We start from the raw sequence: 20,772 nt of genomic DNA, 5'->3' as shown, positions 1-20,772 counted from the left end.
TACTAACACCACTGACTGTGGAACGACAAGGAAGAAACACAAGTCGACACACACGGAGAACCCAGAAGCAGTCGGTGACCAAATACACGTCGTCTGATGAGACGACCCACCAAACGACCGACCGAGGTCGTGCTTTTTCCTTTGCACACACTCCCAGTCTGTTTAATTTGCTTAAACCAATGGCTAACGCTTTCGCGAGTTGGAGGTTCAATATCGGACTTGTAACAAAATGCTCACTGCACTGCAACTTGCGACTCACTTTTCGTGAACTCAACAACGCAGAAAGCCTTGTGCTCCACTCACAACTGACAGGGAAACGGAATGACGGCCCTATTGCAGCGTGAACTCTACCGGCCGCTTCTGAAATCATCACTGCCCGCCAGGAACTTTGAACTTCCCCATTTCCAGTGGTATAAAGCTTTTTCACTTTGAATTTGTACTCGAATATACACGAATTTTTGAAAGTGGGTCCATCATTTAGAATAACCTGCAATAATAAGAAGAATAATAAAGAAGTGAGGAAAAAAGGCAGAGAAAAACAATCAACCTGGAGAAGAGGAGAATGGAGAAGTGGACAAAATAGAAGTAAAGGAATGGGAGAATAAAGCACACTGAAAACGAAGGGGAAGGTGGAGGACAAGAAAGGGGTTGAAATGAAGAAGGATAAGTGAGTGGAGGGTAAGCATTGTGAGGTGTGATTAGAGAAGGGCAGCCCAGCTGGCTACGCCTCACCTCGTCGCGGACCTCCGAGACGGGCACGGCGGTCTGCCCGCCGGGCTTCACCAGAGTCTCCAGCAGCCGCCGCCGCGTCTTGGCCGGTCCCTCCTCTTTGGCCGCCGACCTTATGGCGATGACCTCCTCCACCCCCTTCCGCAGCAGCTCCAGGTACTTGAAGGTGGCACGGCCCTTCGGAGTCAGCTGGACCAGCGACTTGCTCCGCATCCATGGGCGCACCATCATCTTCTGTAAACACCACCGGCATCTGACAAACGTAGCCTCCATTTAAGGTTGGGGACGGAGTACTCTCTGGACTGCCTTGCATCACTGCTCCTTACTAATGAGAGTTGCCACAATAATTTTTCAAGGTGAATAGATCCACTCCAGCTGTTCGTCACGAATCCTTTACTTGGATAACTCAGGTTTCAGAATGTAAATCTCATCTTCAGGTGCCACAAAAAAAGAAAAACTGAAAGGAATGTTATACAGGGTGTTTCAGAAGTGATGTTCAATATTCAGAGATGTGACAGTAATGATCATTCAGAACAAAAAAAATTAGATAAACATGAGCTCTAAAACGCATACCCTAAGAGCTATCAGCAATTCTTGATTTGCAGACTGTGAAACAAATCTCTTTGCTTTCCATATTTTGGGAAGTGGTAGTATGTACCAAAACAAGAAAAATGTACAGTAAACATGTGCTCTAAAATGCATATCTTAAGAGCTATGTGCACTTGTTCATCTTCGATAATTCAAAACCCAACTCTTCTAATGAGTAAGAGCTCATAACTCTTGAGGTATGCATTTTAGAGCACGTGTTTACTGGACATTTTGTTCTTTTTTTGGCCCATATTACCACTTTCCAAAATATGGAAAGCAAAGAGCTTCCAGTAGAAGAGATTTGTTTCACAGTCTGCAAATCAAGAATTGCTCATAGCTCTTAGTGTATGCGTTTTAGAGCCCATGTTTATCTAACTTTTTTTCTCTGAATGATCATTACTGTCATGTCCCTGAATATTGAACATCACTTCTGAAACACCCTGTATAAACCTAATTAAGAGTAAAAGTGCCCATAAAAATGTGAAGATTATGTCATACCTTGATTGCGTACGAGGAAGTGGTACTAGTCATGTAAAAAATCCTGCAAATTTATTAAGTAACGTGCGAGATCCCGAACGGGTGAAGCATGAGAAGGTTCTCTGATACAACCAGTACTGCACTAGGTAAACGGTGACAAAGTGGCAAAACCATGAACATAACACCAAATAAACACTCATTGCCAGCCTAATGGAACCTATGCAAACGACGGGACATGTGGCACGGCCTAAGTAAGTAAAATCAAGGCGTATCTGCTGTTGAACGCCTACTTCTGCACCTCAGAAGTACCTCACCGTACAAGTGCCGACTCCGCACCACGTTATGGACGCCCAGCAACACCAGCCAACACGCAGCCGTGCTGTAGTCTGTCTGTAAACTCGAGAGCGAGCAGCGCCTGTGGTGGGGGAAGTGGCCTTTCTCGGGAGAACGCTGCCACCGGACTACAGGGGCACCCAAAATCTCTTGTCCGTTACCTGTCTAGCGGTGCAGATCGGCGTGCAGTGATATACTTCTTTTCTGCTCGTGGTATCTTAGTTGCCAGTGTCAGTTAACTTTGTATACTTACTGATATACTTCGACATCCGGAAGTGATGGATAATCGTCTATCATTGGAAGAAAATGTGCAGAATACGAAGAAGAGGAGGTACTTGCGGAGTAACGAGCGTTCGATGCTCTCTAATGTTATTACAGTGTGTATTAAAGAGGCGGCCCAAAAAGAACTGTTCGCTAATATTACCAGTCCCAATCATAGGGTTGCAATTTATGCAAACGTCAGCCTCGCCCAGTAGGACGCATAAGGAAAAACGCGAAAGTAAGCCGCATGGTTTACTGGTATCGCCACAAAGGAGATCTCATAATTTTGGGAGGAAACCCATCGTTATAGACAGTTTCAATATGACACAAAACCTTTGATGGTTATGGAACACTAAATCTCTATCTCGGTCACTATTCACCTGATTCGAAGACATATTGTTTAAAACGTGCGCAATAGCTATTCTAAACACTGCTGAAATTTCCTTCGAAACATGATCACAGATTCTGGACTTGTAAGCAAAAAGCTTGACATACGAGGTGCGTTCACATATTAATTTTTATTTTTTGGTAAGAACTTTATTTGTTAATCTACAGCAACGTTATACTGTTCAAAATATTCCGCATTAGATACTGAGCACTTATGCCAGTGCATTTCCCAGTTCCCGAAACACTTTAGGAACTTTTTCTTCGGGATAGTTTATAGGTCTTGTAACTGTCCATTTTTAATCTCATGCATACTTGTAAAACCGCTGCCCTTTAAGACCTGCTTTGAAATGTTTATACCACTTGTATGCCCTCGGTTTACTCATAACAGGCTCACCAAAAGCAGTATTTAACAATTCTAAAAATTTCATACACTTTATTCCATTCTTACAACAAAATTTAATACAGATTCTCTAATCCATTTGTATACAAAACAAATAATCGTTGATGCTAGCACAACACACGTAACCTTTTTGACAGCTCATGACAGAGTGAATACCCAATATGCATAACATTGTACAAATACTTTTGAGACATGTTTACGAAGACAGTGACAAAAAAGTAGTGCAAATCGGACTACTACAACACACAAAATTATAAATTTCTGCTTACTTTTTAAACACTCTTCGTGTTGCAAGAATTGTTAAGTTTCAATTCAGTCCTTCAAAGAAAACTTCTGCCTTTCAGTAGAAACACAAAGTAAGAACAAGCCTTAAATTCTACAAATTGATTGCATTACATGGGCTTCGTTTTACGAATAGCAATAGAGGAACATGCATTCGTACGAACAGGCATTCGGTTCTATGTTTGTAGTAGAATCCTGATTTCCATTCTTATGTTAATATTATTTACTCTATAATGTTGTGTTTCGGAAGAACGTACGGTTTTTTTGTATTCTCTACGGTCTGGATGCATTTGTCTAAAAATAAGCGCAGCCGAGTCGTATCTGTACTGAGGCGCGCGCCGCGGCAGGGCCGGCGCTGCGTCGTGAGGGTGGGCGGAGTGGGCACGCGCTCGCTCGCCTCGCTCTGCAGCAGCTGCCACGCGGCTCAGGTCGCGCACTCGCCATGCAGTGGCGAGCGCCAGAGCCGGCGTCGAGGACGCGAGGGACAACCGAGGAAAGCGTAGCTCCAAGCACAGCCGCATCCGCACGCTTCCTCCCCAATGGCAGCCGCTACTAACAGCGCTAAAACCACATGTTAACTAAAGTAGAGCCGATACACAACAAATACGAGGCCAGTTCAATAAGTAATGCAACACATTTTTTTTCTGAAACAGGGGTTGTTTTATTCAGCATTGAAATGCACCAGGTTATTCCCCAATCTTTTAGCTACACAACACTATTTTTCAACGTAATCTCCATTCAATGCTACGGCCTTACGCCACCTTGAAATGAGGGCCTGTATGCCTGCACGGTACCATTCCACTGGTCGATGTCGGAGCCAACGTCGTACTGCATCAATAACTTCTTCATCATCCGCGTAGTGCCTCCCACGGATTGCGTCCTTCATTGGGCCAAACATGTGGAAATCCGACGGTGCGAGATCGGGGCTGTAGGGTGCATGAGGAAGAACAGTCCACTGAAGTTTTGTGAGCTCCTCTCGGGTGCGAAGACTTGTGTGAGGCCTTGCGTTGTCATGAAGAAGGAGAGGTTCGTTCAGATTTTTGTGCCTACGAACTCGCTGAAGTCGTTTCTTCAATTTCTGAAGAGTAGCACAATACACTTCAGAGTTGATCGTTTGACCGTGGGGAAGGACATCGAACAGAATAACCCCTTCAGCGTCCCAGAAGACTGTAACCGTGACTTTACCGGCTGAGGGTATGGCTTTGAACTTTTTCTTGGTAGGGGAGTGGGTGTGGCGCCACTCCATTGATTGCCGTTTAGTTTCAGGTTCGAAGAGATGAACCCATGTTTCATCGCCTGTAACAATCTTTGACGAGAAATTGTCACCCTCAGCCACATGACGAGCAAGCAATTCCGCACAGATGGTTCCCCTTTGCTCTTTATGGTGTTCGGTTAGACAACGAGGGACCCAGCGGGAGCAAACCTTTCAATATCCCAACTGGTGAACAATTGTGACAGCACTACCAACAGAGATGTCAAGTTGAGCACTGAGTTGTTTGATGGTGATCCGTCGATCATCTCGAACGAGTGTGTTCGCACGCTCCGCCATTGCAGGAGTCACAGCTGTGCACGGCCGGCCCGCACGCGGGAGATCAGACAGTCTCGCTTGACCTTGCGGCGATGATGACACACGCTTTGCCCGACGACTCACCGTGCTTTTGTCCACTGCCAGATCACCGTAGACATTCTGCAAGCGCCTATGAATATCTGAGATGCCCTGGTTTTCCGCCAAAAGAAACTCGATCACTGCCCGTTGTTTGCAACGCACATCCGTTACAGACGCCATTTTAACAGCTCCGTACAGCGCTGCCACCTGTCGGAAGTCAATGAAACTATACGAGACGAAGCGGGAATGTTTGAAAATATTCCACAAGAAATTTCCGGTTTTTTCAACCATAATTGGCCGAGAAAAAAAATGTGTTGCATTACTTATTGAACTGCCCTCGTACTAAAAGAAAAACATGCAGTGTGTGTGGTACCGTGCGGTTCTGGGCGCTACAGTCCGGAACCGAGCGACCGCTACGGTCACAGGTTCGAATCCTGCCTCGGGCATGGGTGTGTGTGATGTCCTTAGGTTCGTTAGGTTTAATTAGTTCTAAGTTCTAGGCGACTGATGACCTCCGAAGTTGAGTCGCATAGTGCTCACAGCCATTTGTGTGCGGTACCGATGGCTACGATGCCACAACATAGTTCCGCCCTGCTACGTTCGCACCACGAGAGACACCGACGGCGGCGCCCTCTAGCCGGCGCTGCCGAGGTCTACGAGCTCCGCGACTGCTTCAGCCCATTTGATCAGGTGCAGACAGCCAGGACACTTCGCTTCAACTTCGCACCACCTTGCAAGTTACGTGATATGTTTGCATATGTTTATCCACTAGTAAAAGTACTTTCAGTGTATCTGCAGTACCGAGAGATTAGTACCTGTTCCTGTTCCTGTTCCTTACCCACGCGCCGCCTCTCAGGCGGGATACAAAAGATGGCGACCATCAGGGACAAAACTTTTTTTTTGCCTTTCCTATAATTTCCTTTTTTGCTCGGTCCTGCTTTAGTTTTTTGTGGTTTCCAACTGTGACCGTGGGGGTGTACGAGTGTTCCCACCATTCGCTATAAGACTTTCATCTGTGTACACCACGGCTTCGCCACAGGAATAGGCTTCGCTGTCCGATCTTGTAAGTTTTCAGGCTCAGCAAATGTCGCAGCTGCTCGATGCCACAAATGGACTGGTCGCGCTACAAACTGCAGCTACTTGGGCGCCTCCGACGCCACCGCCTGTACCGACGGCGCCGCCATTTCGTGCCTTCAGTCGTGACGTCGAACGCTGGCCACAATACGTCGCCCAGCTCGAGGCCCACTTCGCAGCTTACACCGTACCAGGTACAGAGCGGCTTGCTTTCTTCATTGCCAACGCGGGTGTTGTGCTGTACCGTGTGCTCGTGAAATTGTTTCCCACCACCCGCCCAGAAACTAAAACTTACGACGGAGTGATTGATGCTTTGAACTCCCACTTCCGTGACTGTGTAAATGTGGCAGCTGCACGTTACAAATTCTTTCGCCTCTGGCGCGGGCCTACTCAGTCCAATAAGCCTCGGTTAGCGGACCTTCATGGACTAACTTCTGATTGTGATTTTAATTGCTCGTGTCGACGCTCGTACGCGGATATAATGATTAGAGACGCAGAATGTGGCGGATCACCGCATCCGCGAGCAAATCCTCAGATTTAAAAGCCCGTCTTAGCAGGAAGTAGTGGACTTGCTAGACAGACAAGATACAGGGTGTTTCAAAAATGACCGGTATATTTGAAACGGCAATAAAAACTAAACGAGCAGCGATAGAAATACACCGTTTGTTGCAATATGCTTGGGACAACAGTACATTTTCAGGCAGACAAACTTTCGAAATTACAGTAGTTACAATTTGCAACAACAGATGGCGCTGCGGTGTCGGAAACTCTATAGTACGATATTTTCCACATATCCACCATGCGTAGCAATAATATGGCGTAATCTCTGAATGAAATTACCCGAAACCTTTGACAACGTGTCTGGTGGAATGGCTTCACATGCAGATGAGATGTACTGCTTGAGCTGTTCAATTGTTTCTGGATTCTGGCGGTACACCTGGTCTTTCAAGTGTCCCCACAGAAAGAAGTCACAGGGGTTCATGTCTGGCGAATAGGGAGGCCAATCCACGCCGCCTCCTGTATGTTTCGGATAGCCCAAAGCAATCACACGATCATCGAAATATTCATTCAGGAAATTAAAGACGTCGGCCGTGCGATGTGGCCGGGCACCATCTTGCATAAACCACGAGGTGTTCGCAGTGTCGTCTAAGGCAGTTTGTACCGCCACAAATTCACGAAGAATGTCCAGATAGCGTGATGCAGTAATCGTTTCGGATCGGAAAAATGGGCCAATGATTCCTTTGGAAGAAATGGCGGCCCAGACCAGTATTTTTTGAGCATGCAGGGACGATGGGACTGCAACATGGGGCTTTTCGGTTCCCCATATGCGCCAGTTCTGTTTATTGACGAAGCCGTCCAGGTAAAAATAAGCTTCGTCAGTAAACCAAATGCTGCCCACATGCATATCGCCGTCATCAATCCTGTGCACTATATCTTTAGCGAATGTCTCTCGTGCAGCAATGGTAGCGGCGCTGAGGGGTTGCCGCGTTTGAATTTTGTACGGATAGAGGTGTAAACTCTGGCGCACGAGACGATACGTTGACGTTGGCGTCATTTGGACCGCAGCGGCAACACGGCGAACGGAAACCCGAGGCCGCTGTCGGATCACCTGCTGCACTAGCTGCGCGTTACCCTCTGCGGTTTCCGTACGCGGTCGCCCTACCTTTCCAGCACGTTCATCCGTCACGTTCCCAGTCCGTTGAAATTTTTCAAACAGATCCTTTATTGTATCGCTTTTCGGTCCTTTGGTTACATTAAACCTCCGTTGAAAACTTCGTCTTGTTGCAACAACACTGTGTTCTAGGCGGTGGAATTCCAACACCAGAAAAATCCTCTGTTCTAAGGAATGAACCATGCTGTCCACAGCACACTTGCACGTTGTGAACAGCACACGCTTACAGCAGAAAGACGACGTACAGAATGGCGCACCCACAGACTGCGTTGTCTTCTATATCTTTCACATCACTTGCAGCGCCATCTGTTGTTGACAATTGTAACTACTGTAATTTCGAAAGTTTGTCCGCCTGAAAATGTACTGTTGTCCCAAGCATATAGCAACAAACGGTGTATTTCTATCGCTGCTCGTTTAGTTTTTATTGCCGTTTCAAATATACCGGTCATTTTTGAAACACCCCGTAGACACGGCTACTTCCGCGTTCCACGTGACCCCGGGTGTGTGTGCTGTGAGCGCGGCACAGCGCCTGCCCTTCCACGCGGCCCTGCCAGCCACACCGCGCCGCGCCGCTCGCGCGCACGTAACCACGGTTCAAACCGGGCACCCTCTAAGAAACTGAAATCGTGTCCGAACTGCTTTCGTGCCCATCCGCGGGACAGTTGCCCATCCCGTCAAGCACAGTGTTACTTTTGTAATAAGAAAGGACGTGTGCGAGCTGTGTGTACTAAGAGAAACTCTGCTTCACAACATGTCTTCCGTTCGCGTGACATGCGTGGGCGTCACCGCAACGGCAACCGCCACGACCACGATTCACCTCAGCCTATGGACGTTAACGCCACTTCTTCAAAGCCCCCTGCTTCACGCCCTTCGACAGCTCGTCGTGTGGATCACGTTTTGCCAGACACTCCCTCTCGCATTCAGCGAGATGCGAGGGAACTTTCTGTGACTTTGAGCATTTGTGCACGTTCTGTTGGCCTGCAGACACTGGTGGACACTGGTGCGCCGGTTTCTCTACCGAACACATCGACGTACGACTGGCTCGGTTCGCCCCGCTTCGTCGTTCGCATTCCGCACTGGCTGCATTTACTGGACAGGAGATATCAGTGCTCGGCGCGTGTAGTTGGCAAGCCACGTATGGTGCAACGACCCGTACAGCGTCTTTCCATGTGCTCCGCTCTGGTGATGCTACGAACATTTTCGGCACGGACACATTTGAACTTTTTGGTCTCGCAATTCCGGACAATGTACTTTGCATCAATGCTAGTGACCGTGCAGACAGTGTTGCCGCACTATGCGATCATTTTGCTGAACTCTTTTCTAATGCCCTCGGTTGTGCCACGCACTTTGCAGCGCACGTTGCGGTTAAAGACAACGCCGTGCCTCTTTTCCGGCGCGACGCCGTAGCTGCTGAACTTATGCATTTGCAAGACGGTGGTCTAATTGAACCTGTATCTGCTTCGCCATGGACTTGGCCTATACAGTGTGTGAAGAAAGCAAACGATCGTCTCCGTATCTGTGCTGACTTCAAGTCATCAGTAAATTCCCGGACATTGCTAGCTACATTTCCCTTACCGCGACCTGAAGACATTTTTGATAAACTTGGTGCGGGAAAATTCCTTTCTACGATTGACTTGCGGGACGCATACTTCCACATTCCGCTCGACGAACAGTCGCAGCGCTACTTTGTGATCGACGCCCACCGTGGATTGTTCAGGGTTCCGCCGCCTTCCGTTCGGTTGTGCTTCGGCTGCTGCTATTTTTCAGTCTTATTTGCAGCAGTTGTGTGCCACTGTCCCTGGTTGGCCGGCCGGAGTGGCCGAGAGGTTGCAGGCGATACAGTCTGGAACCGCGCGACCGCTACGGTCGCAGGTTCGAATCCTGCCTCGGGCGTGGATGTATGTGATGTCCTAAGGTTAGTTAGGTTTAAGTATTTTTAAGTTCTAGGGGACTGATCACCACAGATGTTAAGTCCCATAGTGCTCAGAGCCATTTTTGAAACGCGTCTGGTGTAATTCTTTTTAATTAGATTCCAGTCAGATCAAGATAGGTACCCCATAATAATATGTTAATAGATGCTGCGGAAGATAGCCACACAAGCAATCGTATGAAATGCGTTACATTTTGACGGAAATATTTCCTTTTCTGGGTAACCAGCGCATGCTACTTACACGTCCATGCCTCTGCTATCCGGGACCGTTCCACATTCACGCACGTGAAGACCTGCAGCCATCATTTTGATGTTATTTCATTACTTGGCAACCAGTTTCGGGGACTCAGTGCACTATCTTAAAGCCTTAGCTGTCGCTGAGGAGGTGAACCCCGACTGTATACAGGATGTCATCAATGACCAACATCTACGAACTGGCTTCCACAGATTTCTGTAACAGCGATGTTCTGTCTGTTGAAGGCTGGAGACACAACATCGCTGTTGCAGCACTCTGCGGAAGCCAGTTCGTAGATGTCGGCCACTTATGGGACTGTATGGAGGTCCCCTCTCAGCGTCAACTAGGGCCTCAAGGTGGTGTACTGTCGGCGAAAGTTCCGAGCGCCGTCAATAATAAGTAGTGGCATACGAAAACGTTTCACTTTCTTTCCGAATTTTAATACCGTTGTTACCTCTTCGCGTCAGAAACTTTCATTATCTACCATAATGATGAAAGCTGAAGAAATGAATTAAAATTTGTGTCATAGCTGGGGTCGAACTCGGGTCTCCCTGCTTAGCAGGCAGAAATGCTTAACACTATGCTCAACATTGCTACACGAACTACATACGTCTGATAGCCCCCCCTCCCCCCCCCCCCAACACAACACTGGGGTGTTATTCCAATGCCGGAGAGGCCTGGCGATAGTGACAATGTAGGGGGAAAATAGGCTGAGGATGTGAATTGACGTTTGTGTTGGGGAAGTTCTCCACTTAGGTAGTTCACGCAGCACTGTTCTCCGCAGAGAGGTGGTGCTGTAATGGTTAGCGTTTCTGCCTTGTAAACAAGAAGACCTAGTTTCGAGGGAAATACGGAAGCGTCCGATCCCGCCCGTCTGCTTTGATCCATGACGTCAAAAATATGGCGGAAACGACCATAAACCACGATTCCAATATGGCACATATAAAGTCGTTACGTACACATTATGAGGACGAAAATACATCGAAAAACAAACACACACCCGTTCCACAGAAAGCCTAATGACACTAACGGGACAAGCGCAGGAAGCAGGTTTTTTTGGGTGGGGACAAACTAAATATAAACAAATTTAGACACTCACCCCCATAAAAAACCACACAAAACAACGTAAAAAAAACCGACGTCACAAAACTCCCCAAATACCACTAAACACAATATCATCTGGAATCGGACACTTCCCTTGACCTATATAGCTCAACAGCAGCTCCCGATCCCATAAATTAGGATGAAACACTTCCCTTGGCCTATATAGCTCAAAAACATCTTGCGATACCAATATAAACATACACAGCCACACAAAGGGATCGAACACTTCCTCTGACCCGCGCACTGTTAATTTTATCCGTCTTATCCATTACTGAACAAAAACAACAACCGATTAATTTTACTAAAATTACCATACGATGTACGAGGTGCATTCAAGTTCTAAGGCCTCCGATTTTTTCCTAATTAACCACTCACCCGAAATCGATGAAACTTGCTTTACTTCTCGACATAATCGCCCTGCATACGTACACATTTTTCACAACGCTGACGCCATGATTCCATGGCAGCGGCGAAGGCTTCTTTAGGAGTCTGTTTTGACCAATGGAAAATCGCTGAGGCAATAGCAGCACGGCTGGTCAATGTGCGGCCACGGAGAGTGTCTTTCATTGTTGGAAAAAGCCAAAAGTCACTAGGAGCCAGGTCAGATGAGTAGGGAGCATGAGGAATCACTTCAAAGTTGTTATCACGAAGAAAATGTTGCGTAACGTTAGCTCGATGTGTGGGTGCGTTGTCTTGGTGAAATAGCACACGCGCAGCCTTTCCCGGACGTTTTTGTTGCAGTGCAGGAAGGAATTTGTTCTTCAAAACATTTTCGTAGGATGCACCTGTTACCGTAGTGCCCTTTGGAACGCAATGGGTAAGGATTGCGCCCTCGCTGTCCCAGAACATGGACACCATCATTTTTTCAGCACTGGCGGTTACCCGAAATTTTTTTGGGTGCGGTGAATCTGTGTGCTTCCATTGAGCTGACTGGCGCTTTGTTTCTGGATTGAAAAATGGCATCCACGTCTCATCCATTGTCACAACCGACGAAAAGAAAGTCCCAGTCATGCTGTCGTTGCGCGTCAACATTGCTTGGCAACATGCCACACGGGCAGCCATGTGGTCGTCTGTCAGCATTTGTGGCACCCACCTGGATGACACTTTTCGCATTTTCAGGTCGTCATGCAGGATTGTGTACAGAACCCACAGAAATTCCAAATCTGGAGGCGATCTGTTCAACAGTCATTCGGCGATCCCCCAAAACAATTCTCTCCACTTTCTTCATCATGTCGTCAGACCGGCTTGTGCGAGCCTGAGGTTGTTTCGGTTTGTTGTCACACGATGTTCTGCCTTCATTAAACTGTCGCACCCACGAACGCACTTTCGACACATTCATAAGTCCATCACCACATGTCTCCAACTGTCGATGAATTTCAATTGGTTTCACACCACGCAAATTCAGAAAACGAATGATTGCACGCTGTTCAAGTAAGGAAAACGTCGCCATTTTAAGTATTTAAAACATTTCTCATTCTCGCCGCTGGCGGTAAAATTCCATCTGCCATACGGTGCTGCCATCTCTGGGACGTATTGACAACGAACGCGGCCTCATTTTAAAACAATGCGCATGTTTCTATCTCTTTCCAGTCCGGAGAAAAAAAATCGGAGGCCTTAGAACTTGAATGCACCTCGTACAGCGAACAACACTAAATTAACCTTCACCCAAAATCGTTAACTCACTGAAACGAATTCCACTACAAACACAGCCGACACTCGAACAATTCTGGATAATGAGCAAAAGCAAACTGAGCCCATTACACCACACAAACGAAAACTCTGAACGTACCACCAGAGAGCTCAACAAACCACAACACGACGACATGTACAAACACGCCACTCTGACAAACCAAACTCCGCGCCGTCATGACGTCACACACGACAACACCCTTACGTCACGGGTCAAAGCCGACGTGTGGGATCGGACGCTTCTGTCGACCCGTTTCGAGTCTTGGCTGTGGCACACATTTTAATTGATTTCTTCAGCTTCCATTATTAACGTAGATAAAAGTAAGGCTTAAATGTCCCGGAGAAAATTCAATCATAAGATATACAGGGTGAGTCACCTAACATTACCGCTGCATATATTTCGTAAACCACATCAAATACTGACGAACCGATTCCACAGACCGAACGTGAGGAGAGGGACTAGTGTAGTTGGTTAATACAAACCATACAAAAATGCACGGAAGTATGTTTTTTAACACAAACCTACGTTTTTTTTAAATGGAACCCCGTTAGTTTTGTTAGCACATATGAACATATACACAATACGTTATCAGTGCCGTTCGTTGCATTGTAAAATGTTAACTACATCCGGAGATATTGTAACCTGAAGTTGACGCTTGAGTACCACTCCTCCGCTGTTCGATCGTGTGTATCGGAGAGCACCGAATTACGTAGGGATCCAAAGGGAACGGTGATGGACCTTAGGTACAGAAGAGACTGGAACAGCACATTACGTCCACATGCTAACACCTTTTTATTGGTCTTTTTCACTGACGCACATGTACATTACCATGAGGGGTGAGGTACACGTACACACGTGGTTCCCGTTTTCAATTACGGGATGGAATAGAGTGTGTCCCGACATGTCAGGCCAATAGATGTTCAATGTGGTGGCCATCATTTGCTGCACACAATTGCAACCTCTGGCGTAATGAATGTCGTACACGATGCAGTACATCTGGTGTAATGTCGCCGCAGGCTGCCACAATACGTTATTTCATATCCTCTGGGGTTGTAGGCACATCACGGTACACGTTCTCCATTAACGTACCCCACAGAAAGAAGTCCAGAGGTGTAAGATCAGGAGAACGTGCTGGCCAATTTATGCGTCCTCCACGTCCTATGAAACGCCCGTCAAACATCCTGTCAAGGGTCAGCCTGGTGTTAATTGCGGAATTTGCAGGTGCACCATCATACTGATACCACATACGTCGACGCGTTTCCAGTGGGACATTTTCGAGCAACGTTGGTAGATCATTCTGTAGAAACGCGATGTATGTTGCAGCTGTTTGGGCCCCTGCAATGAAGTGAGGACCAATGAGGTGGTCGCCAATGATTCCGCACCATGCATTTACGGTCCACGGTCGCTGTCGCTCTACCTGTCTGAGCCAGCGAGGATTGTCCACGGACCAGTAACGCATGTTCCGTAGATTCACTGCCCCGTGGTTTGTGAAACCCGCTTCATCGGTAAACAGGTAGAACTGCAACGCATTCTCTGTTAATGCCCATTGACAGAATTGCACTCGATGATTAAAGTCATCACCATGTAATTGCTGATGTAGCGACACATGAAACGGGTGAAAGCGGTGACGATGCAGTATGCGCATGACACTGCTTTGACTCAGTCCACCGGCTCTCGCAATGTCCCGTGTACTCATGTGTGGGTTCATGGCAACAGCAGCTAACACACCAACTGCACCCGCTACTCCTGTGACGGGCCTGTTACGGACCCGTTTGCGTGCTACGACCATACCTGTTGCATACAGTTGGCGGTAGATGTTTTGCAATGTGCGGCACGTTGGATGCTCTCTGTCCGGGTACCGTTCTGCATACACCGTGCAGGCTTCAGCTGCATTTCGTCGACACTCGCCATAGATGAGTATCATCTCCGCCTTTTCAGAGTTCGAATACACCATGGTCACAGTTCCTGCAACACTACACTATCGCAGACGTCTGGTAACACGGTGTACTACAGTTGGTCTGCGTGCGGAGACGAATGCAGAATAACAATAGCAGCAAGCGCTACATGCGGACACTGCGACAGCTAGACCAAACCACAACTGTGCACTACAGCCACACTCGTAAACACGGTCGTCATCGTAAACATGTCCCTGCAGATGCTGTTCGCCGACCGTGGCCCGTGTTTCTTACAACACGCAACTGGACGTCGGAGGTTTCAAGCGTCAACTGTAGGTTACAATATCTCCGGATGTAATTAACATTTTACAATGCAACAAACGGCACTGATTACGTATTTGTTTATATGTTCAGATGTGCTAACAAAACTAACGTGGTTCCATTTAAAAAAACGTAGGTTTGTGTTAAAAAACATACTTCCTTGCATATTTGTATGGTTTGTATTAAACAATTACACTAGCCCCTCTCCTCACGTTCGGTCTGTGGAATCGGTTCGTCAGTATTTGATGTGGTTTACGAAATATATCCAGCGGTAACGTTAGGTGACTCACCCTGTGTACCTTCGATTATATTTCCTTTCTCTTAGAATTTCGGCATACGATAGAAGTTGTAATGCGGCCTAAGCGGCGGAGAAGCAGACGCAGTAGTAGACGGCGACACTGTCGGGAAGCTAGTGGGTGCTCACCTGCAGGAGGGTCATCCCGTATGCGAGGAGGGCGGAGACCTCGCGCTCCGACACGCCGCCCGGGATGAGCCGGTCGGGGTCGACGCCGGAGCCGGCCGTGCAGAAGCTGCGCAGCGCCGCGAAGAGGGCGGCGGCGTGCACGTCGGCGGGGGCGGCGCCGCCCCCGCTGTCGCTGGCCAGCCGCGCGCTCAGGAAGAGGCCGCCCTCGTGGAACGCCTCCAGGAAGTTGCCCAGCAGCTGCAACACGCCGAGCTGTACGGAGCACGCGATCCTCACCCCCCACCCCCACCCCCACCTGCACAGGTGCCAGGTGCAAAGCTGGGGCAGCGCCGGCCTAGCAGTTTGAAACACTGCCGTCTTTTCTCGTGTACTGACCACTTTTTTATTATTTCCAGAAACAGTCTGCCATGTTCAAAGGCTATAAAATACAACAACAAAAAACTGGTATCAGAAGATACACTTTATCAAAAGTATCCGAACACCTGGCTGATAATTAGTTACAAGTTCGTCGCGCCCTCCATCAGTAATGCTGAAATTCAATACGGTGTTGGCCCACCCTTAGCCTCGGTGACAGCTTCCACTCTCGCAGGCATACGTTCAATCAGGTAAATGCAAATGTCGTGTGACTAGGGCCTCCCGTCGGGTAGACCGTTCGCCGGGTGCAAGTCTTTCGATTTGACGCCACTTCGGCGACTTGAGCGTCGATGGGGATGAAATGATGATTAGGACAACACAACTCCCAGTCCCTGAGTGGAGAAAATCACCGACCCATCCGGGAATCGAACCCGGACCCTTAGGATCGACATTCAGTCGCGCTGCCCACTCAGCTACCGGTGGCGGACTTCAATCAGGTGCTGGAAGGTTTATTGTGGAATGACAGCCCATTCTTCACGAAGAGCTGCACTGAGGAGAGCTATCGATGTTGATCGGTGAGGCCTGGCACGAAGTCGGCGTTCCAAAACATCCCAAAGCCGTTCTACAGCATTCAGGTCAGGACTCCGTGTAGACCAGTCCGCAATACTGACCCTACCACTTATCTTAGAAGCTAGATTAAGGAAAGGCAAACCTACGTTTCTAGCATTTGTAGACTCACAGAAAGCTTTTGACAATGTTGGGTGGAATACTCTCTTTCAAATTCTAAAGGTGGCAGGGGTAAAATACAGGGAGCGAAAGGCTATTTACAATTTGTACAGAAACCAGATGGCAGTTATAAGAGTCGAGGGACACGAAAGGGAAGCAGTGTTTGGGAAGGGAGTGAGACAGGGTTCTAGACTATCCCCGATGTTATTCAATCTGTATATTGAGCAAGCAGTTAAGGAAACAAAAGAAAAATTCGGAGTAGGTATTAAAATCCAAGGAGAAGAAATAAAAGCTTTAAGGTTTGCCGATGACATTGTAATTCTGTCAGAGACAGCAAAGGACTTGAAAGAGCAGTTGAACGGAATGGATAGTGTCTTGAAAGGGGGATATAAGATGAGCATCAACAAAAGCAAAACGAGAATAATGGAATGTAGTCGAGTTAAATCGGGTGATGCTGCGGGAATTAGATTAGGAAATGAGATATTTAAAGTGGTAAAGGAGTTTTGCTATTTGGGGAGGAAAATAACTGATGGTCGAAGTAGAGAGGATATAAAATGCAGACTGGCAATCACAAAGAAAGCGTTTCTGAAGAAGAAAAATTTGTTAACATCGAGTATAGATTTAAATGCCAGGAAGTCGTTTCTGAAAGTATTTGTATGGAGTGTAGCCAAGTATGGAAGTAAAACATGAACGATAAATAGTTTAGACAAGAAGAGAATAGAAGCTTTCGAAATGTGGTGCTACAGAAGAATGCTGAAGATTAGATGGGTAGATCACATAACTAATGAGGAGGTATTGAATAGGATTGGGGAGAAGAGAAATTTGTGGCACAACTTGACTAGAAGAAGGGATCGGTTGGTAGGACATGTTCTGAGGCATCAAGGGATCATCAGTTTAGTATTGGAGGGCAGCGTGGAGGGTAAACATCGTAGAGGGAGACCAAGAGATGAATACACTAAGCAGGTTCAAAAGGATGTAGGTTGCAGTAGGTACTGGGAGATGAAGAAGCTTGCACAGGATAGAGTAGCATGGAGAGCTGCTTCAAACCAGTCTCAGGACTGAAGACCACAACAACAACATTGTCGTGTAACCACTCTGCCACAGGCCGTGCATTATGAACAGGTGCTCGATCGTGATGGAAGATGCAGTCGCCATGCCGGAATTGCTCTTCAACAGTGGGAAGCAATACCGTGCTTAGAACATCAACGTAGGCCTGTGCTGTGACAGTGCCACGCGAAACAACAAGGGGTGCGAGCCCCCTCCGTGAAAAACACGACCACAACGTAACACCTACTCCTCCGAATTTTACTGTTCGCACTACACACGCTGGCAGATGACGCTTACGAGGCATCCTCCATACCCACACCTTGCCATCGGACCTCCACATGTGTACCGTGATTCACCACTCCATACAACGTTTGTCCACTGTTCAATCGTGCAATGATTACGCTCCTTACAGCTAGTGAGGCGTCGTTCGGCATTTACCGGCGTGATGTGTGGCTTATGAGCAGCCGCTCCACCGTGAAATCCAAGTTTTCTCCCCTCTGGCTAACTGTCAAAGTACTTGCAGTGGATCTTGATGCCGTTTGGAATTCCTGTGTGATGGTTTGGATAGATGTCTGCCTACTACACATTCGTCTATTAGTAACCTGTGGCGCCCATGTGTTACTGTTTCCGCCATTGGGAGCAAATGCAATTCTGTACAGGAAATTCAATCAATTTTAGAGGCGCAATCTTGGAACCCCATACATCAGTTCCATCAATAAAATACGGCAACCATCCCAGGTTGCCTACGTAATTGAAACGCATTAACCCTCAGCATAAATTTAAAGCACCATCTAAAAGATTCACGGGAAAACCAGTGCAATATTAATGCTAACGGTGCACTTGCAATTGTGCTACCTTACATAACTTGTTCCCTTTTTACTTATGTTACATGTAGCAATTTTTTTTTCTTCTTCGTGAGTCAAAGAAAACTCTTACAGAAATAGATATAATTATATCACAAACGTAAGGCACCTGCAAAACTGAAAAATTAAAAATTATAGAGCTTACTATAGGGTGGGTAGGGCATTGGTTAGAAATGGCACACTTAACGAACATAAGATATTCTGTGTTTGTATGACCATAAAACCGTTTTCTGTGAACGAAAGGCATTGTAAAGCGCCATGATTCAGTTAAAGAAGGGAGCAAGAGGAGAAACGGTAAACGTGATTAATCTTTTCTCAAAAATGGCGTACACTCTGTATATCACCCCCAAGACTGTGCAACTTGGCGTGGCTTCCCCCTGCGGTTCGTTTTGTGCTCAAGGCGAGCAAAAGTTCAGTTATTTACTACACGTTGAGAGCCGTTCGCGCGTGTTGATCACAGGGCGACACATTTCACACAAGCGGTTGCTCAGCGCCTGACGCTGCGTGGCACAAGTTGAAAACTCTTGGCAAGAGCGCTGTTATAGCTATTCCATAATGCTTTCGGGTTATGTTTTTTGAAATTGGCTTTTCATAAACGTTTGTAGTCACAGAATTACAAATAGTTTTACAGGAGTTTTTTATGTGTCAAAATTAATCTTGTGCACCCTTTATCCCCTTCCCCCCTTCTTCAATTGGGTCATGCCGCATTACAGTGCGTGTTGTTCGCAGAAAACAATTTCATGGTCATCCAACAACAGAAGATCCTACGTACGTTATTCCAAGTGGGCCAATCTGACAATTGCAGCTGATGTTGTGATAGAGCTTGTGATATTCGCTATTTTTGACTTCATTAAAACAGCAAATACGAGTAGTTAATACTTTCAGCCAGAAGGCAAATACTTGTTTATAAATAATGATTAATGTATAATGAGGCGTCGCATGGCGACGGTGGAATTTTCTAAATAATGTAATTCGTCGTCTTTGGGCGGCAATATAAACAGAAAAATACGGATAGACATGCGATCCTTCACTATTTTGTTCGCTGGAGAACAAATGAAGCCTCGAACGCTAAAGACTTGTACTGTTTTTCTCAAGTAAGACGGACGCAGATTTGTGGCAGTCTGATCTAATTTTTACTAAATGTATAAAAACGTGTTATGTCTAAGTTTGAGTGAAGTGTAAAGAACTGTTATAACTTAACGTGACGACGCACGAGCGACTCAAAGAAGACAATGGCTATATAAAAGAGCGCTCAATGGACATGATACCGACATAAAAATCTACCGTCATTGTAGTACTAAGCTTAAGGTACGATATAGGTTTTAGTTATAATAAATATTTGTTCTGGGAATACTGAATCATTTAGCAGTGCTCATTCCTATTATCTCCTCAGTATTATTTTCATTTTAATTATGCATTTTGCTAATATTACAGACACCAAGATCAGCAGTCCTGTGTGCGTGTTACACTGATAAAAAGAAAACTGTTTTATCGCCTTCTTGCATCAGCTTTAATATTGAATTTCCCTTTTGTGTGATGGTTCAGTTGTTTCTGCACCCTTAAGAACTTTCTGGTCCCTTAGGAAATTGTTTTGTCATAACAATAACTTCACAACCGGGTATGATCGTATCTACGATCATGAGGTAATTAGAAAGACGATAATGCAATTTCTTAATCAATAGCACGCTAGTTGTGACTGCCTCAAGCCACGCGAAACTGCAAGTAAAGACTATTCACATTTCATAAAGCAATATTTTATGACAATGGTCAATCCATGATTCTTACGCCAATTGTGATTGATGAAACAGTAAGCTAAATCTTAATTTCCAACTTTCCATTCAATAACAACATCACTTTTATTTTGTAACATCACCAGCTGTACCTATTTCTGTAAGAGTTTTCTTTGATTCGTGGAGTAAAAAAGAAAATTGGAACATGTAACTTCCTGGCAGATTAAAAGTGTGTGTCGGACTGAGACACGAGCTCGGGACCTTTGCCTTTCGGGGGCAACTGCCCCACCAACCTTTTTTTTCTACTGTTTTTGTTGGTCTCATTTTTTTTGTGATTGTTCATTCTATTTGTTCGGATCGGACGTCCTACGACGCTTGTTCAAGTTCATCGTCGTTCCATTAACTCACCTTTTTTTTTATTACAGAGGACGGCTAACCCTCGCACCGAACACACTGAGCTACCGTGCCGGCTATCATCAGAGCTAACCAAGCACGACTCCCGACCCGTCCTCACAGCTTTACTTTCGCGTGTGCCTCGTCTCCTACCTTCCAAGTTCTGAAAGAGAACAAGTTATGTAAGGTAGCACAATTTCCAGCGCACCATTAGCATTAATACTGCACTGGTTTTCGGATAATTCTTTATT

General features: G+C 46.5%; 1 protein-coding gene across 4 annotated transcripts in view; it reads right to left on the bottom strand.

Annotated features, from left to right (window-relative positions):
• LOC126106404 (cytochrome P450 4C1-like) overlaps positions 1-20,772 on the bottom strand; it is a 160,736-nt gene that overhangs the window by 59,288 nt on the left and 80,676 nt on the right. For all 4 annotated transcript variants that reach the window (XM_049912675.1, XM_049912674.1, XM_049912676.1 and 1 more), the window contains 2 exons: positions 15,409-15,645; positions 733-963 (listed from right to left, as the gene is read on the bottom strand). In XM_049912675.1, the coding sequence (XP_049768632.1) occupies positions 733-963; positions 15,409-15,645 (468 nt within the window). The remainder of the gene's footprint in view (positions 1-732; positions 964-15,408; positions 15,646-20,772) is intronic.

This window comes from Schistocerca cancellata, chromosome 10 (genome assembly GCF_023864275.1).
Source record: "Schistocerca cancellata isolate TAMUIC-IGC-003103 chromosome 10, iqSchCanc2.1, whole genome shotgun sequence".
Lineage (NCBI taxonomy): Eukaryota > Metazoa > Arthropoda > Insecta > Orthoptera > Acrididae > Schistocerca > Schistocerca cancellata.
The sequence above is the reverse complement of the archived record's forward strand: the minus strand, read 5'-3'. Positions and strand labels throughout refer to the sequence as shown.